This window comes from Sinocyclocheilus rhinocerous, unplaced genomic scaffold, assembly GCF_001515625.1.
Source record: "Sinocyclocheilus rhinocerous isolate Xijiao unplaced genomic scaffold, SAMN03320098_v1.1 scaffold1066, whole genome shotgun sequence".
NCBI lineage: Eukaryota > Metazoa > Chordata > Actinopteri > Cypriniformes > Cyprinidae > Sinocyclocheilus > Sinocyclocheilus rhinocerous.
The window spans coordinates 478,040-496,985 of NW_015629516.1; the positions used below are offsets into that span (position 1 = coordinate 478,040).

Genomic DNA, 18,946 nt, shown 5'->3' on the forward strand with positions numbered 1-18,946 from the left:
TTTGAAAGCTCCACAAGATATTTGGATTCGATTGGTGAGATGGCGCTTGGTTTTTCACAAGGTAATACCTTTAGTGGGGAGTCATTTATTGTGTTTATCACCCTGGCAAGCTGTGCTCTGCTGAGCTACTGAAAACGCTGGGGGTTAGAAGAGAATCACTGACATGAGTAATCTTCCTCCTTGAAACATCTGCGTTCTCTACACCAGAGTGCAAACTGAGAAGTGGGATTGGTCAGAAGGCCAGAGTGACAAAATCTTCTAGATCTGTTTTTGATGGGTATAAATTTGTCATTTCATAGAGATAATAGACAAGATGCCTAAAAGTCGTGTGCCATCTTCGCCTACATCTCTGATAATCACCACAGGGTTCTTTTCATAGCAAACTCAAACTGTCCAGATGTGTGACTGACTCCAGAATCGATACTGTGATTGATGGAGTTGACCGTCTGGAGGCTCCGAGGCAACTGTGGTAAAAATGGGAAGTTCAAATTGAACATTGGCAGGATTTCTAATGCCTTGTTTCATAGCTGTACTTTGGTTTCTTTTGTTTAATTAATTAATTTTGTCACTCCAAAAGGCATACTAAACCTTAACACAACACAAATGTTAAAATTTGTTCTTTCATATATGCCTATTCTGACAGAAGAAGTCTCTTAGAAATTAGAAATAACAGTCGATTTTTTTGCTCGTGCATAAACAAAACCGCAACTAGATAGGGTGCATGTGCAACATCTCTAATGTCAATTTATTGTGGAAACTGTAGATAATGTCATATATATATATATATATGAAAGAAAAAAAATTTCTCATTTATAATAGTAGGACGGTTAAGAAGAAAGGACTTTTATTTTGAAAACAATACGCCCGCCTTTTGGCGGACATTTACAAATGTACAGTTTCTGACTTCCGGTTATTGTGGCGTTGTCAGTTTCCCTAGTGTTTTATCAACATATGCTGTTCGTGTTATTCAGACGGACTAATTAAACTTCTACTAGGTAAAATAACAAAGTCTATAATTCTAGGTAAACAATACGTTTTGTTTTGTCATGCAATATCAATAAATACAAATGGGCCGATGGCTAACGTTAGCTGTGCATAAATAATAACAAGTCCTCGTTTTTTTTTATTGTCACTTGGGCGTACTAAATATTCGTGGTTTTGGCGTTCATCTGTCAGCAAATTTAGTGATCTAGATCTAGTGTCGTTATGTATTTATTCATTCATGGAGCTTGCTCTCGTTTCTCACTGGTGGCGCTTTCTGATTTCAGCTTCTGATTTCATCTGAAGTCATGAGTGAATTCAGGATTCATCATGATGTTAATGAACTTCTCGGGCTTCTTAATGTCCGAGGAGGAGATGGTGCTGAGGTTTACATTGATTTGCTGCAGAAGAACAGGACTCCTTATGTGACCACTACAGTATCTGCACACAGTGCTAAGGTGAACAGACATGTTGTGTTTTATCTCCCATTACATGTATTCTGAATGCAGGAGACTCATTTACCATGTCTTCCAGGTCAAAATGGCAGAACACTCCAAAACACCAGAAGACTTCTTAAGGAAATATGACGAATTGAAGTCAAAGAACGTACGCAACCTTGATCCACTGGTTTATCTGCTCTCCAAACTCACTGAGGATAAAGAGGTAGGTTTAATGAAACTCATTATTGATTTCCAAACAAGAAGTTCACATAATTTCATCCCTAAACTCATACATTTGTCAGTGTCTTCATTATTTATTTTGATATTGGGGATTTATGACAAACATAAACATGCTTGTGCTCTTCAGACTTTGAAGTTCTTGCAGCAGAATGCAAAAGAGAGATCAGAAATGTCTGCAAATGCAGCATCCAGCACGACCACGTCATACAACATTCCTGCAACCAGCAGCAAAATGTCCATGCAAGAACTGGAGGAATTGCGGAAAAAACTGGGAAATGTCACAGCCAGCTCCAATGTGCCTCAGGTAGTATGAGGAAACGAAAAGTGATATTAATCTGTTTGTTTATTTAATAGGGACAATGCACATTGATGAACATCAGTATGAAAAAAAAAAAAGTTAATATTTATAGCAACATTGCTAATTTACATCCATAGTCCCTAGTAGGGCTGTCAAAAAATATTTTAGAATATTTGTCGAATTTAAAATAAAAATCCACATTCGAATGCAAAAACGTTGCATTCAACTTTTAGGTGTGCGTCAGGCAGCCTTATCAGTGGCGCATGAGATGTGATGATGTAAGTGTTGTTGCATTACAATGTTTTTCTTTTCAATGCCTATCCAGTTGAAGCCACTAGATGCGGCGCTGCTGCGCTGTTTATTAAAAATATTGCGGAAAAAGAGAACATAAATGCGGAGAAGATCTTGTTTTCATCAAAACTGAAACCAAGCCATTCACACAGAACACATATTTCGCGCATTTTCTAGAGGGACATCTATCACCGTTGCACTCGCGTCTCGCACAAAGGAGCCGCATGTTTAGAAAGCCATGTAAAATTAATGCAAGTTTAACTTTAAAAAAAAACATATATCGAGACTTTATGGCGGGTTTCCCCCCCATCCCACTGCATCTCATGTTTTTAAATGAAAAATGTGTGTGATTGGCTTTCCGCCCTTTGTATTAAACTATGCATACATACATACATGATGCTGTTTGTTTATGGTTGTTTAAGCAACTTAATTAATTATTATTGGTTTATAAACATTATTTAAACATTATGCTCTTTTTTCACAGATAGTCATGTTATCTTATGCTTTGAATAAACGTGCATTAGTAATATTTTGCTCGATGCGCCCTCTTGTGGCCTCAGAATTCGAATTTTGGTAATATTTAAGTACAAAATTCGAATTTAGTTTTTCAGCCATTTTGACAGCCCTAGTCCCTAGGCAGTTAGCACAAAGTCAACTAGTGACAATATACAAATACAGATCACAACATATAATCACAAATACACCATACTCAAAGGGATAAAGAATTTTGCACAAAAGTGATCACAGGTCTGATTTGCATTAAGCCACTGTTTAAAATGGATCTCAAAATGTAGGGCACTCCCTTGTTGTGAGTTGTATGCTATTACAATATTTACTTCCCTTTATGGAAAGGGGTGGAGAAAACCCATGCAAAACCTAAAACAAGCATACACTTTTTTTTTAGGTCTTATAAAATTAGATCATGAAATGAGTATGATTTTCTGTGAAAAACCTGATTTTTTTTTTCAATGCTGTAGATCATGCCTTCATGCCAGATAATCAGTAAATGAATCAATAAAAAAAAGTAGATAAATGTTTTTAATTATTATATGATTAAATGGAATAGTGAAATGATTAAATGATTATAAATGAATGAAGAATAAATTAATATAAAAGGAAGTAAAACAACACAACACAAATGTATGGTTGCACTCTTGAAGCAACACACACAGGCTGCAACAAAGAATCCTTAGATCCTTAAGTGCCTTTCACAAGACGTTGCACTGTTTCATGCTTTTCATCTTCAGAAAGATCTTTCTTCCTCCCCATATTGCATGAGAACTGTGACTTGCCTAATAATGTGGAGCAACCTCTCTAAGTAGGTTTTTCATTTACCTAAGAAGACCTGGCAGAATATTTAACAAACCTGTCTGAGATTGATAACAGTTATCTAAAAACATATGAGAAATAAAACAAGCAAACTGAAATCTTACTGATATGTCCTTTGCATAATAATTTGGAACACAGTGTACACTGTTATTTTTTGCATTCATTAATGAACATGATTTAGTAAGCCAATCCTGAATTCTGTCTATTGCATCAGTTTACGATCATTTTGTTTTCCCTCACAGTCTTCTGAGGTCATCCGTAAAATGCTGAGAGACCGACATAACAAGAAGAACCCCACTCAGCCGAACCCTGTGTTTCCAAACTGGGTGTATGACCGGCCTGCGCTGATTGGGGATTTCGTCACTAGCCCCACGCCTGTGGGAGATCCCGTGGTGGCTATTGGTATGTATGTAGCAGGGCTTTCCAAAATCTGAGCCTTAGATGAATAGGGAATTGTTACAGAGGTAGAGCAAGTTATTCAATTTGATGAGAGATTATGAAGAAATATGGACACTTTTAATGTCACCTATACTTTAAATATCACTGAAGAAGCAATAGATGCCGAATCTGGTTATATATGTGATTGAAAGTCAGCATGTAATGAAAGTTGCAATCATCTTTTCTTTCCTATTGTGACATACCTGAGTAAAATGGTTTCTTGAATGAGAAAAATATTCTGGAATTGATTGAATCGTTGTTTTGCTAATTGCGGCGATTTCAAGGGAGTTCACTGGACAGAATAGATTATTTTCCTGCCCTTGTGCCAGTGAACATGTCATCTAAGAACAGATATCGTTATGATAGGTAGGGCAAGTAAATTTTTTTAAAATGAAAGATTTTGAAGATTACAGATGAATAAAAAAATAAAAATAAGATGTGCATGGATAAATCATTCATAATAAACACTGTAAAATTTAATTTAAAAAATTGAGCTGTCAGTTTTGATTTAATAGTGACTTAAACATGTGTAATTACAGGTACAATGCCGCTGGCTGCACAGGAACAAGCTCTGGTTGAGGACCTGCTGTATGTGCTGATTGGTGTGGATGGGAGAGACATCGCAGCTCAGCCTGTGCTCGGCAGACAGAGCCGCTCTTTCATAGTAGATCCTTCCCTCGACATGTCCATCAAAGAGCTGGTCAACCGGATATTACCGGTGGCATCTTGTTACTCCACTATCACACGGTCAGTGAACAGTTTGACCTTTAATAGTTATGTTAGTCATGTGTTTACATTATCAGGGTTTGAAATTAATTATTTCACTGATTTTGGCTTCTAAAATGTTTAAGTTACCAACCATTCAGAATTTCTACAAGCCAAAAAAGCATCCGAAATAATCCAGATGATCAAAATCACTGCTTAGATTTAAAATGTAATTGGTAATAAATCTGATTCTGAATCATTGAATGGCTTTCAGTTTTACGACTTGAAAGTGAACATCTGTTTTTTAGCTTGTGTATGTACACTCAATGTGTTTGAACTTTTAAAGACGTTTTTGTTTTGCTAATTTTGGAGGCTCCTGGTTGGAGGACATAATTTATGACTCGTAACCCACCAAATTGGCTAACGATTTGATATGTGTAACCTGCCGTGGTCGATTTTTCACCTGCATCTGGTGGGTCAGCAGTGTTAATTTCGAGCCCTGGTTGCAATATTAATGTCAGAGGGCTTTTATTGGCCCTGTGAAATCATTTTATGAAAAGCATTGATATTTCATTTTGCCTGGCTTGCTCACATGTTATCTGAGACTCATATAAATTTCTTGCAAGAAATTTGAATATTCCATGTCCAGCTTCACAGAGGAGAAATCGTCGTTTGAGTACGGTCAAGTGAATCATGCCTTGACTGCAGCCATGAGGACTCTGATGAAGGAATATCTCATCCTGGTGACCCAGCTGGAGCATCTCCACAGACAGGGCACGCTCTCCCTGCAGAAGCTCTGGTTCTACATACAGCCCACCATGCGTACCATGGAAATCCTGGCCTCCATCGGTAAAGCTGTCAAAAGTGTGGTTCTTATAAGAGCAGCACTTAGCATTTTGGAAGTGTCAACAGGAGTAATAAGTTAATTTTGACAGTTTTTAGCTAAAAAAAAAAATACTTTCAAATAGGGCTGCACGATAAATCGCATGCGATATTTAATGAACTAGAGAAGTTTGTCAGGACAAATATTGATGTTGGCTTGACAAAGCCTTATCTGAAAGTGTAAATAAGGTTTTAAATTTTGATGGTTACATAGATGTAGTATTTAAAAGCATTCAGATAGCAAGCTAGGCATTGATGGCATGATTCAGAAATGTGTTAGAATGTTGCTAGCATTTTTTACTTTGTTTTTTTTCACATTGTTAGCATGTTGCTAATGTGTCTAGCATGTTTTAACATAATGCTAGCAAATACAATGTATTATTAACATGTTTTTGCACATTGTTAGGAGGAATTAGCATGCTACTAACCTGTTTCTAAAACTAAAACGTTTTTGCATGTTGCTAGCATTTTTTAGCCAATTCCTAACATGTTTCTATCATGTTTTAGCATGGTGGCAGCATGTTTTAGGATGTTGCTAGTATGTATCTAACAAGTTATTGAATGTTTTAATGCTGTTAGCATGCTTTAACATATTAACATTGTTGCTAGTTTGTTTCTAATATTTCTGAGCATGTTGTTAGTAGATTCAGCACGTTGCTAGCATCATGTATCATGGTGTTAGCATGTTTCTAGCATGTTGTTAACACAATGCTGGCATGTTGCTAGCATGTTTTATTGTTCACACAGAGTCCTTACCAGAGCAAACATTTGTATTTCTAAAGGGGGCCTTGGTAGTAATCATGTTTCGGGGGGTGGGTTCCCTTCGCCCGTACGTAGCGCCGACATTGTTGACATGCTCATGCTAATGCGCTTTCTCCCTGGTCTCTTTCATGTAGCCACTTCTGTTGACAAGGGTGAGTGTATGGGCGGCTCGACCCTCAGCCTGCTTCATGATCGTACCTTCAATTACACCGGAGACAGCCAGGCTCAAGAGCTCTGCCTCTATCTGACCAAAGCAGCCAGCGTCCCCTACTTTGAAATACTTGAGAAGTGGATCTATAGGGGCATCATTAAAGACCCATACAGGTAGAATGTGTTTGGTAGCCTCTTGTGGATGCTTTTTAAATTAGATTTTCTTTTAATGTGATTTTTAATTTTTTTTTACTGTTAATAATATTTAGCTTTTCAGTATGAATTGCCCTTAAACATGTTATATGCGTAACATATTGAGTATTTCCAGACACATTAGAGGACATTGATGAGCTATGTATGAAGTGCCACTTTTTAAAATTTGTATTTAATTTATATTATATGTGTATATGGTATATATTCATACGTTTATATTTCATATATATAATACAATTTCATATATATAATAAAACTTCATCAAGTACTGTTTTTTTTTAAAAATAGTGAATTCATGGTTGAGGAGCATGAGCTGCAAAAGGAGAAGATTCAGGAGGATTATAATGACAAATACTGGGATCAGAGATACACTATCGTCCAGCACAGGATCCCATCATTCCTTCAGAAAATGGCAGATAAGATATTAAACACAGGTGAGGCATTTTCATTTATGAAACTTTAGCTCAGTTCCAGACAGCATTTTTGTATTTAGACAGCATTTTAGCCATCAATAGGAGGCGCAGATGCTTATGTAGAGAGTATATAGCATAAGATACATAAGATGCTACTAGAAAGCAGGGGTTAAATGGTAGACATGTTCAAATTTATACAATTTCTAAGGATTATAATGCCCAGCTGGAAAGAATAGAGTGGCTAAATGCTTTATTTTCATAACCAGTCCTAACTTCTTTCTTATTTCAGGCAAGTATCTGAATGTTGTGCGGGAGTGCGGCCGTGACGTAACCTGTCCAGATGCCAAAGAGGTTCTCTACACGCTTAAAGAGAGAGCGTATGTGGAGCAGATCGAAAAAGCATATTACTACGCCAGTAAGGTTCTGCTTGACTTCTTGATGGAGGAAAAGGAGCTTGTTTCACGCCTGAGGTAAAACTTGAAGGTTTGAAATTGTATTATTCTGGCAGTGTTTCCTAGGGTCGTGCCAAATCAAGTCAAGCACTTTTAACAATACACATTGCTTCAATGTCATTTTACAGAAAATGTATGTGTCAGTGTTTAAATGTATTTAGACCCTAATGAACAGGAAATCAAATGCTTAAATTTACGAAAAGATTTTGTTATTAGGAAAAAATAAATGGACCTAGTAACATACAATTTTATTTGCTTTCAATAAGTACACATAACATGGTAACCGTTCTTAGCTCACTGAGAATTGGACATAATAATCTGCTGTCAGGTATGTGAGTGAGTAATCTGAGCCAATGGTGCCGTTTATGAGCACCCTTCATTTGTAGCACATCTTTAAGCTAAGCTTTTGACAGCTCTCAGTGTTCCAGACACCAATATTTTAATGAATCAGAAAGGATGAATCACTGTCTGGCCAACTGAGATTTCCTCATGGAGATAAAGGTTAGGATCATGATTGTTTTGTTAGTACTACAGCAGACCGTGGGTGTGTATTTTAACTTCTGACATCACTTACTCACCCTCATGTCATTCCAAATGCAAGACTTTCATTCATGTTGAAAACATTTAAAGTCCATGTAACCAAACGTTGACAATTTAAAAGGATTGTAAAGACATAGTAAACATAGTCCATATGAATTGAATGAGTTAATTCAAGTCTTCTGAAGAGACATGATTGCCTTATATGATGAACAGATTTAAAGGTATAGTTCACCCAGTGTAGTTTGTTTTAGTAGTGTCGATTAGATGTTTGTAACATGTTTCTAACTTCAAACTTGCTACCAGCTAAATAAAGTTTACTATTCATATTATTGATTTCTCCAATGTAAAAGTCATCTCGTCTGAAACAGGAGAGAAATACGCACAGATCTAGCACTGTTGAAAATGATCCAAAGCAGTTAAAATGTCTAACTAAATAAATCGAAACAATCAAATACAATAAATATCTAAATAAATATGTCGGTGGATTTTGGCCAGAAGTGAGTATTTAAAGTTAAAACGCTTATTCCATCATCAACGCTTAAATCCATCATCCAAGTAAATGGTGGATTTGTTTCTTACAAACATGCAGCTTTTCCCTTTACAAGACATTAATTAATTAATTGACTGGAGTCATGTGGATCATTGTGATGTTTTTATCAGCTGTTTGGACTCTTATTCTGACAGCATCCAGTCACTGCAGTGGATGAAATGCTAAATTTCTCCAAATCTGTTCCGATGAAGAAATAAACTCATCTACATCTTGGATGGCTTGAGGTTGACTACATTTTCAGCAAATGTTCATTTTTGGGTGAACTATTGCTTTAATTTAGGCATTTATTCACATAAACATTGATCAACACGCATAAACCGGGCACATCAAATATGGTCAATGGCAGCTCAACTTGCTTGACATGCAAAAGCAAACCTCCTTGGTTTGTTTTAGCAGTCGTGTCTCTTTAGATCAGGGGTGCCCAGACTCGGTCCTGGAGGGCTGGTGTCCTGCAGAGTTTTGCTCCAACCCCAATCAGACACACCTGAACCAACTAATCAAGCTCTTACTAGACATACTAGAAACTTTGTGGCAGGTGTGTTGAGGCAAGTTGGATCTAAACTCTGCAGGACACTGGCCCCCCAGGACTGAGTTTGGGAACCCCTGCTTTAGATGATTTGGATTAAACCACTCAATGGATCCCCCCCACAATGTTTGTATGAACTTTTTGAATTGCCAAAGTTTTTGTTATATGAACTTTAAATTCCTGGGACATAAACCTCTCAGGTTTCATTAAAAATACAGTTTTTGAAGATGAACAGAAATCTGAGATGGGAACACATGAGGGGGTGAGTAAAGGATGACAGAATTTTCATTTTTGGGTCAGTGCCTTTAAAAACCAGATAATTTTGATTGATTCAATGTTGAAAGACTGATAAATCTTTTTCTCATCACAAGCTCACACCTCACAACTTAATTCTTTGTTCTTTGGGTGTAGCTGCATCACAGTGACATCTGTTTCTAAAGCCCAAAGTATATTCTAAAACAGGGGTCACCAAACTCAGTACTGGAGGGCCGGTGTCCTGCAGAGTTTAGCTCCAACTTGCCTCAACACACCTGCCTGGAAGTTACTGTTATACCTAGTAAGACCTTGATTAGCTGGTTCAGGTGTGTTTGATGAAGGTTGGAGCTAAACTCTGCAGGACACTGGCCCTCCAGGACCGAGTCTGGAGACCCCTGATCTAACAGATTATTTGGTATTATTCAACAACTGTGATCTGAATATCTCAATATCACCTAATTTCTTACATTTTGTGATACAGGTCAATCAAACATTACTTCTTAATGGATAAAGGAGACTTTTTCGTGCATTTTATGGACCTAACGGAGGAAGAACTGAAGAAGCCGGTTGATGACATCATTCCTCCACGATTGGAGGCGTTGCTGGAGCTGGCCTTGAGGATGAGCACTGCCAACACAGACCCCTTCAAAGATGATTTAAAGGTCAAATGCGCATCTGTCTTCTCGACAGTTACTTTAACATTAGCACTTTGTAATATGTACAGTATGTTTGTGCATTCTGCAGAACAGTCTAGATTTCAGGTGTTGAGCAATTGCTTTTGCAGTAGAAATCCAAATGAAAAACAAATTGTTATTCAGTTTCATCTTTTGCCTAAAGACGGGCAAAAATAAAGCTGAAATCACGATTATGGCAAATCACAAAGGCTGCTATTTAATTACTGTAAATAAATATACAGTGGGTACGGAAAGTATTCAGACCCCCTTACAGGTTTCAGAGTGAAGCGCGGCACTGTGTTTTTACACATGAGCAGCTCATTATCTCTCTGTGTTTGCAGTATTTTCTTAAATAGTTGATTGTTATTTTACAGTGAAATATTACAGTTGTAATATTTCTTTTTTTATTTAGTCGTTTCTTTATCATAATATTAACAATAATATAATAATAATAATAATAATAATATAATCTCAACATATTGGCCAAGTTGTGCAGCCCAACAAACAAGCACTGCAAACCTGGATTTAAAAAAAAATCACATTTCAAATCGCAAACCGCAGAAAATCAGCAAATGAAAATGGACATTTTCAACATTTTATGTGTGAAAATAGCTACTATCACCCATCTAAATAGTTGTATCATTTGGAAAGTGGATGAGAGTCGTCTTAACGAATTGAAAATTATGTGCAGTTGCTCAAAAATAGGCAACGGGCGTCACTGAAAATGCATGATTTAACATTACTGTTCTCTTCCAGATTGACCTGATGCCCCATGATGTTATCACCCAGCTGTTACGTGTCCTCGCTATAGACACCAAGCAGGAGAAAGCTATCATTAATGCAGAGCCCACAGAGGTGTCACTTAGCGGCTTGGAGGCTTTCTCTTTTGACTACATCGTCAAGTGGCCACTTTCACTCATAATCAACCGGTACTCAGCTTTTCTGTATGGCTGTATAGCTTTTATTTCAAGCAGCTTGTGATTGTAACTATGGCCCTGTGCTTCTTAAAGAAATAGCTTTGTCATCATTTACCATCAAAAATGTTGCACGTTACACACTATGCTGTTTGAAATGTCGCACAATGTAATTGTCGCACAATTACATTGCAACACTATTGACATATGGACATTTTTTTGCTTGTGAAATTTTACTGAAAAATACTGTGACCGCATCTTTACAATGAACTACTCCTTTAACATGATGCTCTGTTGTACAGAAAAGCCCTGACAAGATACCAGATGCTCTTCAGGCACATGTTCTACTGCAAGCACGTGGAGAGGCTGCTCTGTAATGTGTGGATCAGCAATAAAGCAGCTAAGCAATATTCACTGCACTCTGCTAAATGGTGAGAATATGTATTTTGACCTTGGACTGTGTATCTTCAAGTGAGTATCTTATTAAGTAGCTCTTGTATATTGTAGGTTTGCTGCTGCGTTTGCATTAAGACAACGGATGCTCAACTTTGTGCAGAACATTCAGTATTACATGATGTTTGAGGTTATGGAGCCCACATGGCACATCATGGAGAACAACCTGAAATCTGTGAGTCAATGAAATAAAAAAAATAAAAAGCTGCTTTATGCTTAATTATGGCTCATGAGTTCAGAACAAGCAGTTCTTTTTATCTAATAAATTTAATAAATCTTGTTTCTTTCTGGATTAATGACCTGTTATAAGCACAACATTTTCATGCACATGTATCCTTTTACCTAATTAAACTTTAATAAATTGTTTCAGTATATGGCTGTCATGATTCTGAAATTTTGGTTGCGGATTAATTCTAAATAAATAATTATAATAAAAATTAATAAAATGTTATTTCCTTTAAAGCTAAACAAATATATCAAATGTAATATATGATATTTTACATATTTATATACAGTATGTATATTATATATACTATATATTTGACATATACATACAGTACATATATTTATATATAATGCTGGAGTGCTTACATAATTCTGTTAAAATTCCTAAGCCAGTATCCATTATTGGTTTGAATTTAAAGAAAACCGTGATCATGGTTCTCTCAAAAAATTTTAATCAGGCTGTTATGTAATAATCGAGATCTGGCTGAGGACAAATTGAGTTTAAATTAATTCACAGTGCTTTCTTAATTTGCTTGTCTTTTTTTTTTAGGCTTCCAACATTGATGATGTCCTGTGTCATCACACCAGCTTCCTGGATAACTGTCTGAAGGACTGTATGCTCACCAACCCCGAGCTGCTCCGCATCTTCTCCAAGCTCATGTCTGTCTGTGTCATGTTCACCAACTGCATGCAGGTAAATATACAGACATTATTGAGAAAAATGTGGGGTCGGTACCATTTTTTACAAATGTTTTAAAGTCTTTTATGATCACTAAGGATGCATTTATTTGCCCAAAAATACAGTAAAAACAGTAATATTGTGAACCGTTTTCTATTTTAATGTATTTTAAAATGTAATATCCCTGTGATGGTAAAGCTATTTTTTCAGCAGCCGTTACTCCAGTCTTCAGTGTCACATGATACTTCAGAAATCATTCTAATATGCTTATTTGCTGCTCAAGAAGCATTTATTATTATTATCAATGCTGAAAACAGTTGTGCTGCATAATATTTTTGTGGAGGCCATAATACATGTTTTCTTTGATGAATATAAAGTACAAAAGAACAGCATTTAGTTGAAATCTTTTGTAATATTATGAATGTCTTTACTTTAATTTTTTACTTCTGTATAATGCATCCTAGCTATACACTGTATATATATAAATTTCTTTAAAATCTTACTGGCTTCAAACTTTTGAACTGTAGTGTACATAATTAAACTGCACAAATTGTAGAACAGTATATACTGTATATGTATATATTTTTTAAATATTTTATATTAAATTATATAGTTTATTTTTTGTCTCTGGGTCACTATAACGGGATTGTGCATGTTGTGAAATGCATAAATTTGCTGTCATTTCATAATGAAGCTTTCCTGTTATGTCATGCTCATACTGGAGTGTTTATTTTGATTGTTTTGCAGCGGTTCACTCATAGCATGAGGATAGACAGTGAGATGAAGCGGCTGACTTTCGGGAACTCAGCCTCGACTGAGCGGACAGAAGAGGCAGAGAAAAAAAGACTGGCCTCTAAAGTGAGTCATTAGCCCCTTTCACACATACAGACTTTACTGGTAAATTACCGGTAAATTACCGTTAAGAGATCGTGTGTGTGAACAGGACCTTTTCTAACATACCGGTAAATTTGTTCCGGCAATTTACCGTTATGGGAAGTTGTAACGTTACCAGTAAATTAGTTTTCACCGATTACACGTACAAGTTCAGAACACACTGACGTAAGACCAGAGCCATTGAAATTCAAAATTCAACGGCTCTGGGCCAATCATAACATTCTGACACAGATGACGTATTTACTCTGCATTTACTTTTTTTGGTCATTTCTGGTTAATGATGTCACAGAATTTACCGGTAATTTGAAACCGATGTGTGAATGGTGCTTTACCGGTAAAAAGACGGAAAGTAGTTGCCTGTGTAAACAGTGCATTTTTGTATTTACCGGTAAATTAGTTCCAGTAATTTTACAGCAATTTACTGGTGTTACTGTGTGAACAGGACTATTGACATTGAATCAATTATTTTACAATACTGAAACTAAAGAGGCACTTTAAAAACAGGCTGTGTAATAACTGAAACCATAATCTGTCAAAAGATAAGAAAAAACACAAACACGTTTTATAATGAAATATTGAAAATAAATAATAATAATATTTTATTTCATCTATTTGTCTTGATCTCAGTTCCTAGCTGAGCATGTGGATGCCCTCCAGTCTGACTCTGGGTTTGAGGCGACCATCAGCAAGTTTGACAGTAACTTCAGCACCTTATTGCTGGAGCTTTTGGATAAGCTCAGCATTTACAGCACCAATGACTGTGAACACAGCATGATCAACATCATCTACAGGTGGGTTGTGAAAAGAACCTTTCATTCAAATTTCCTCTGTGCATATATTAGTGCTTAGCAATTTAACCTGGCCCGAGCAGTGACAATAGAAATGTGTAGCGCAAGCTTTGAAATCTCTTACTCTTGAAGAGCTTTTACAACCCTCATTAAAATTCAGTCTTCTCAACAGAGGTGCTATGAATAATGAGATGTCTTTTTATAGGCTGGACTTCAATGGCTTCTACACGGAGAGATTGGAGAAAATGGCCATTGAGAGGAGCCAGAAAACTGCTGCGTAGCATCATCCATTATAAAATTCAATTGTTTTTAAAGTGTTCAATGTGCTGATTTGTTGTCTTTTTTCACAAAAATATGTAGTAATGTTACATGGTTCTGTAACATAAAGCACTTAAGAATTTATCACCAAGTCTTGTTTGATCATTTTCTCCTCTCTGTTGGAAATGTATTTAATGGTCTTGTACAAATTTAATGAATTCCACCTGACTGAACACCCAATATAATAAAGGAAGAATGTAGCTTTGTTCACTGTTCTTAATTCTTCTTTCCCTGCCTCTTTTTCTGAACACAACTGTATTACTTTTACAAACTTATTTTCAATGACAAGAGAAGACGGAGCCTTAATGTGCTCATGGCTTTTACGTTTATCTAAAGAACTCTACTTTGTGCTTGAATATGTCTGACAATCCAAACAGCCTGACTTGAGCAATATATTCAATTGGGTAACTTTTTACAGAAAATATTAACATCTGTTTTTTGCTCCACTAATAAAAACGGTTCCAAATGAAGCCAAAGAAGCTCATCAACAGCCCAGTTCAAAAAAATTAATCTGGCCGGTTACATAAACTGCTTAGACTAATCTTGAATAGTTTTTTCAAGACTGGTCATAACTTTTTAAGTCTGTTAAAAAAAAAGGTAGATTGGTGTAATTTGAATCCAAAAAGTAAGACTGATTGCCCCTTGGCTAACTGCTAGCTAGTCAAACTAGCTCTGAAGACAGTTTTAACAGTGGCTGTGTTAATGCAGCTGGACCTTGGAATCCCATCAAGTAATCTATTTTACTTCTGTGCTGTTTTTTTTTAAAGCAACATTGGATTAGATCACCCTAATCCATATACAGACTTTTTCAGATGACCAAATCCAGATTACTAGTGCTCTAAATGGGACTACACGTCACAATGTAGCTATGTAAAGAATGCAGGTAGAATAGTCAATAAACTTATATATAAACTTCATGATACAAATGTTGCATTATTGTACACATTTTAAAGTTTTATTACTTTTTGTTCCTGAAATCCACACTTCTCCTGAGATCAGGATAATCCGGATTTTTTTTTATTTTTATCAAAGGTAGCCTAATCCTGTTCAGTTCAGTTTTTGAACAACATATACTGAAAGTTTGATCCAGTTCAAAACCAAGACTGAATTACATGATCTAATCTGATTTCAGAAAACTTTTTTTTTTTTTAATGAAAAGCCCTTTTTCAGGTTTTCCTAAATTTGCCACCTGAACACACACACAATAAAAATTCAACTCGATTCAACAAAGTTAAAGCAGCACTATGTAATTTTTGGCGCTCTAGCGGTTAATAAACAGAACTGCACACATCCCGCGGAAGAATATTCCAACCGGAGCTACTTCTCTAAGTTTATGTCTATGGCGATTCACGCAGGTATGTGTTACTCCGCAGCGGTGACGACCCGACCAGGCTACAATAGTCCAAATATAAGTACTTATTATAAGTGTACCGTAGTGATTCGGAATAAGACAAAAACGCGGTTTGGAAGATGAATTCATGATGTACTCGCTCATGATATACATTTTGCAAATTTTGAACACAGAAAAAGTTACATAGTGCTGATTTAAGTGGTTGAATATAGAAGGAAAATAATGACAAATGTCTTTGAAACAAATTAATGTTGAATTGCACTAACTAAAAAAAATAATGCATTGCATTATGCACTTGCGTTCATATTCTGGGCTCATCTGCTTGCCTGTATATAGTTTGCATCATCAAAAAAACTGCTTAATTTGTCCTTCGTGGACAAAAGTGTGGGCACCCATAGGAAATGAATGGGAAATACTAATTCAAAGAATTTTTTTTATTTGTCCAATAAAAATCAATAAACCCAACACAATGCAGATCATACATACACATAAAGGAAGGGGTGAGCCTATACAACATTCTTAATGTGGCAAACACTCATACTCACACACACACACACAAACAGAGCATTGAATGAACCTATAACAGGCTTTTTTTTATTTATTATTATTGTAAGGTATATTGTTAGTTTTATTGTTCATTGTTTATTCTTACCTGTTTGTTACCGTTTACGTTTTTGAGTTACTGTTAGGTTTATTATTTATTCTTACCTGTTTGGTACCATTTACTTTTTTGAGTTATTGAAATTTGATGTTTTTTGTTAGAAATAAATGATTACTCCTACTTTGTCTTTTCCTCAGATTTGTCTGTAAGCATATTTTGGCATCTTTGTATAGTCTCACCCAACACAAATGTTTTTTTATGCTATAATTTTAACTTGTGATAAAATCTAAGACTTAAGACTTAACGAAGAGAAGTTCGTTACAACAATGGTTTATAGATTTCAGCCTATATGCAGCCATTGAGTACTACAGCCAAATTGTTGCTATTGATATTTTTCATATTTTTCATATTTTACATTTTTATACCATCATATATGTCACCAGATGTCACCAAAGTCGCCAAATTTTTATTTATTTTTTTCTGTCTGAATTTACTGGAATGATTTTTTTACTAAAGTAAAAGAAATATTAAATGTTACATAAACATAAGCATATTTCACATAAAATATGGTACTTTTAGAGGTAAATAAATTTTTTAAAACTCCAAAAATCACAAAAAATTGCATAAATTGATTTTTATTTAGTTTATATTTGATCGAAGATAGTGATAAGACATTTATTTAAAAAAATTTTTTTTTAAATGGGATCACACCTGAGACCTTCGTGCCCAATACTGCAAATTTGTCCACGAAGGAATTATTCACTCACACAAAAGACGCAATGGCATTATGGCACATACTGGCCAATGTGACATGGAGAAATAAAATCACCGCTTCTAATACAGATTTGGAGAAAAGCGGAGTGATACAAACAGTGTGAAGTGCTCCGCCCTCTTCGGACTCCGCTGGGCCAATCAAATTCAAGGACCAGAACTAAAGGCTCTGGTTTGAACAAGGGTTGCCAACAGGCCGCAAAAACCTCTGAAGAGTGCAGATTCTGAACCCAGACTCTCTGAAGGTAAGGTTAGTAGGAGAATGATGTTCAATTATTGAACCATCATCACAGACAACATCCCCTAAGTCCTTCACAATATGCCAGGAGCGGATCTACTAAGAAAAAGCACCCCAGATTTATCCCAGGATAAAATATAAATGTAAGCAGTGTTTTTTTGTACCGAATTTTAGCAGCTGCACTTTAATGTGATGACATAAAAAAGATGTCCCGCGAAAAAGTTGGGTAAGAAATCTAATCTTAACTAGACTGACATTCTTTAACGAAAAACTCCATGTTGGCTAATTGACAAGGTCTTTTCTAAAAATGTAAAAAGCTTGCAGGTGTTCTGGCCTTCCGTTATGCCTACAGACATTCCTACTTCTGTTAAGATCTTGATGCACTAAACCTGTGATATATATATCATCCAAGTAGCCTAATAAACTCTTTATGTATATTTTAGACCTATTCTAACGAGTTTAGAGACATTAGAATGTGTTGAGCGTTTAATAGACAGTGTCTTGGTGCCCTGGCCTGGATATTGATATTTTGTTATAAAGGGTCCAAGCACTAAAGGTTAATTTAGCTGCTCTACTCTAATGAATCTATGATGCAAATTCTAAACTAACAGCCATTTCAACTGAAAGATGAAGATATCTTAATGTTATCCACTAGAGGGAGCCAGAATCTCACTAGAGGCAAGTATAAGTCTCTGCAGGAAAGTAATGGGAATCACCAGATCGGGGCGTTTTTAGACCATGTTTCCTGATTGGCTGACGTCATAGTGATGGTAGGTTTAGGGGTGGGGTTAGGTAAGGGGGATCATTTTGACTGCATGATTGAGAAACACCCTGCAGTTTGAAAACACCCACAAATTCAGAAACGCCCACTTTTGCACTGCAGAGACCTCAATCTCACTAGAGGGGCACAGGAACCTTTTAATCCCAATCTTTTTCTATTAGTTGCCATCTCTTTGAATGCAAATAAATGCATAGATTTAGTTCATTTGTATGAGTATGGTGTACTGACAGTATAGTTTTATATAATTAGTTTACAGTGAAATGTAGATAATTCAACATTTTCAATAGACTCCAATAAAACATATTTTCAAGTTGCCAAAATGATTAAATTGCTATCCATTTAAAAATGAAAAGGCAGTTTTATTTGTCCTTTTCAAAATAATATATATTATAAAAAACACATTTACTATTGTGGTCGAATAATAAAACAAACACTTAAACTGCAAGCATTACTATACATAATTATAAATTATAAAAATAAAAGAGCCTTCAGCCTTGAGATAAATGGTTCAGATATATTTTTGAACTACAAATGACATCTTCACATTCATTTGAATTTGACATCCTATGACATGCAATTTGTCTAAATAAAAAATGTTGAATATAAGTACACACTTGCACCACATATATTATGATCACATAGCTTATTATGACAGTTAACATGTTTAGAGGGCTATTTCTGACTTCTCGTTTAAACAATAAGAGGGGGTGATTTATTTTCAAAAACAGTTGCCCTTTTTGACAAATGTGTATTGATGTAACCTGTTTCATCAAACCATCAAAATTTCAGTGAAG

General features: G+C 35.8%; 1 protein-coding gene across 2 annotated transcripts; it reads left to right on the forward strand.

Moving 5' to 3' along the window:
* Nucleotides 1-896: 896 nt before the first annotated feature.
* On the forward strand, nucleotides 897-14,615 carry tubgcp2 (tubulin gamma complex component 2). Of its 2 annotated transcripts, none has more exons than XM_016551030.1 (18): nucleotides 897-995; nucleotides 1,269-1,439; nucleotides 1,516-1,644; nucleotides 1,789-1,965; nucleotides 3,822-3,981; nucleotides 4,557-4,764; nucleotides 5,372-5,571; nucleotides 6,501-6,690; nucleotides 7,018-7,163; nucleotides 7,432-7,612; nucleotides 9,947-10,127; nucleotides 10,896-11,068; nucleotides 11,356-11,484; nucleotides 11,561-11,681; nucleotides 12,282-12,425; nucleotides 13,158-13,268; nucleotides 13,932-14,095; nucleotides 14,298-14,615. In XM_016551030.1, exons 2-18 carry the CDS (start codon nucleotides 1,290-1,292, stop codon nucleotides 14,371-14,373), a joined length of 2,640 nt encoding a protein of 879 aa, XP_016406516.1. In that variant the 5' UTR covers nucleotides 897-995; nucleotides 1,269-1,289; the 3' UTR covers nucleotides 14,374-14,615. The 2 variants fall into 2 exon arrangements, with proteins under 2 accessions (XP_016406516.1, XP_016406517.1); XM_016551031.1 differs by having other exon boundaries at nucleotides 906-1,022.
* The last annotated feature ends 4,331 nt before the right edge of the window (nucleotides 14,616-18,946 follow it).

Excerpts from the sequence above, each read along its gene's own strand:
- tubgcp2 (XM_016551030.1), top strand. The coding sequence starts at position 1,290 with ATGAGTGAATTCAGGATTCATCATGATGTTAATGAACTTCTCGGGCTT. Across the intron at positions 1,966-3,821 it reads CCAGCTCCAATGTGCCTCAG|TCTTCTGAGGTCATCCGTAA; the intron begins GTAGTATGAGGA and ends TTTCCCTCACAG. Across the intron at positions 14,096-14,297 it reads ATGATCAACATCATCTACAG|GCTGGACTTCAATGGCTTCT; the intron begins GTGGGTTGTGAA and ends GTCTTTTTATAG.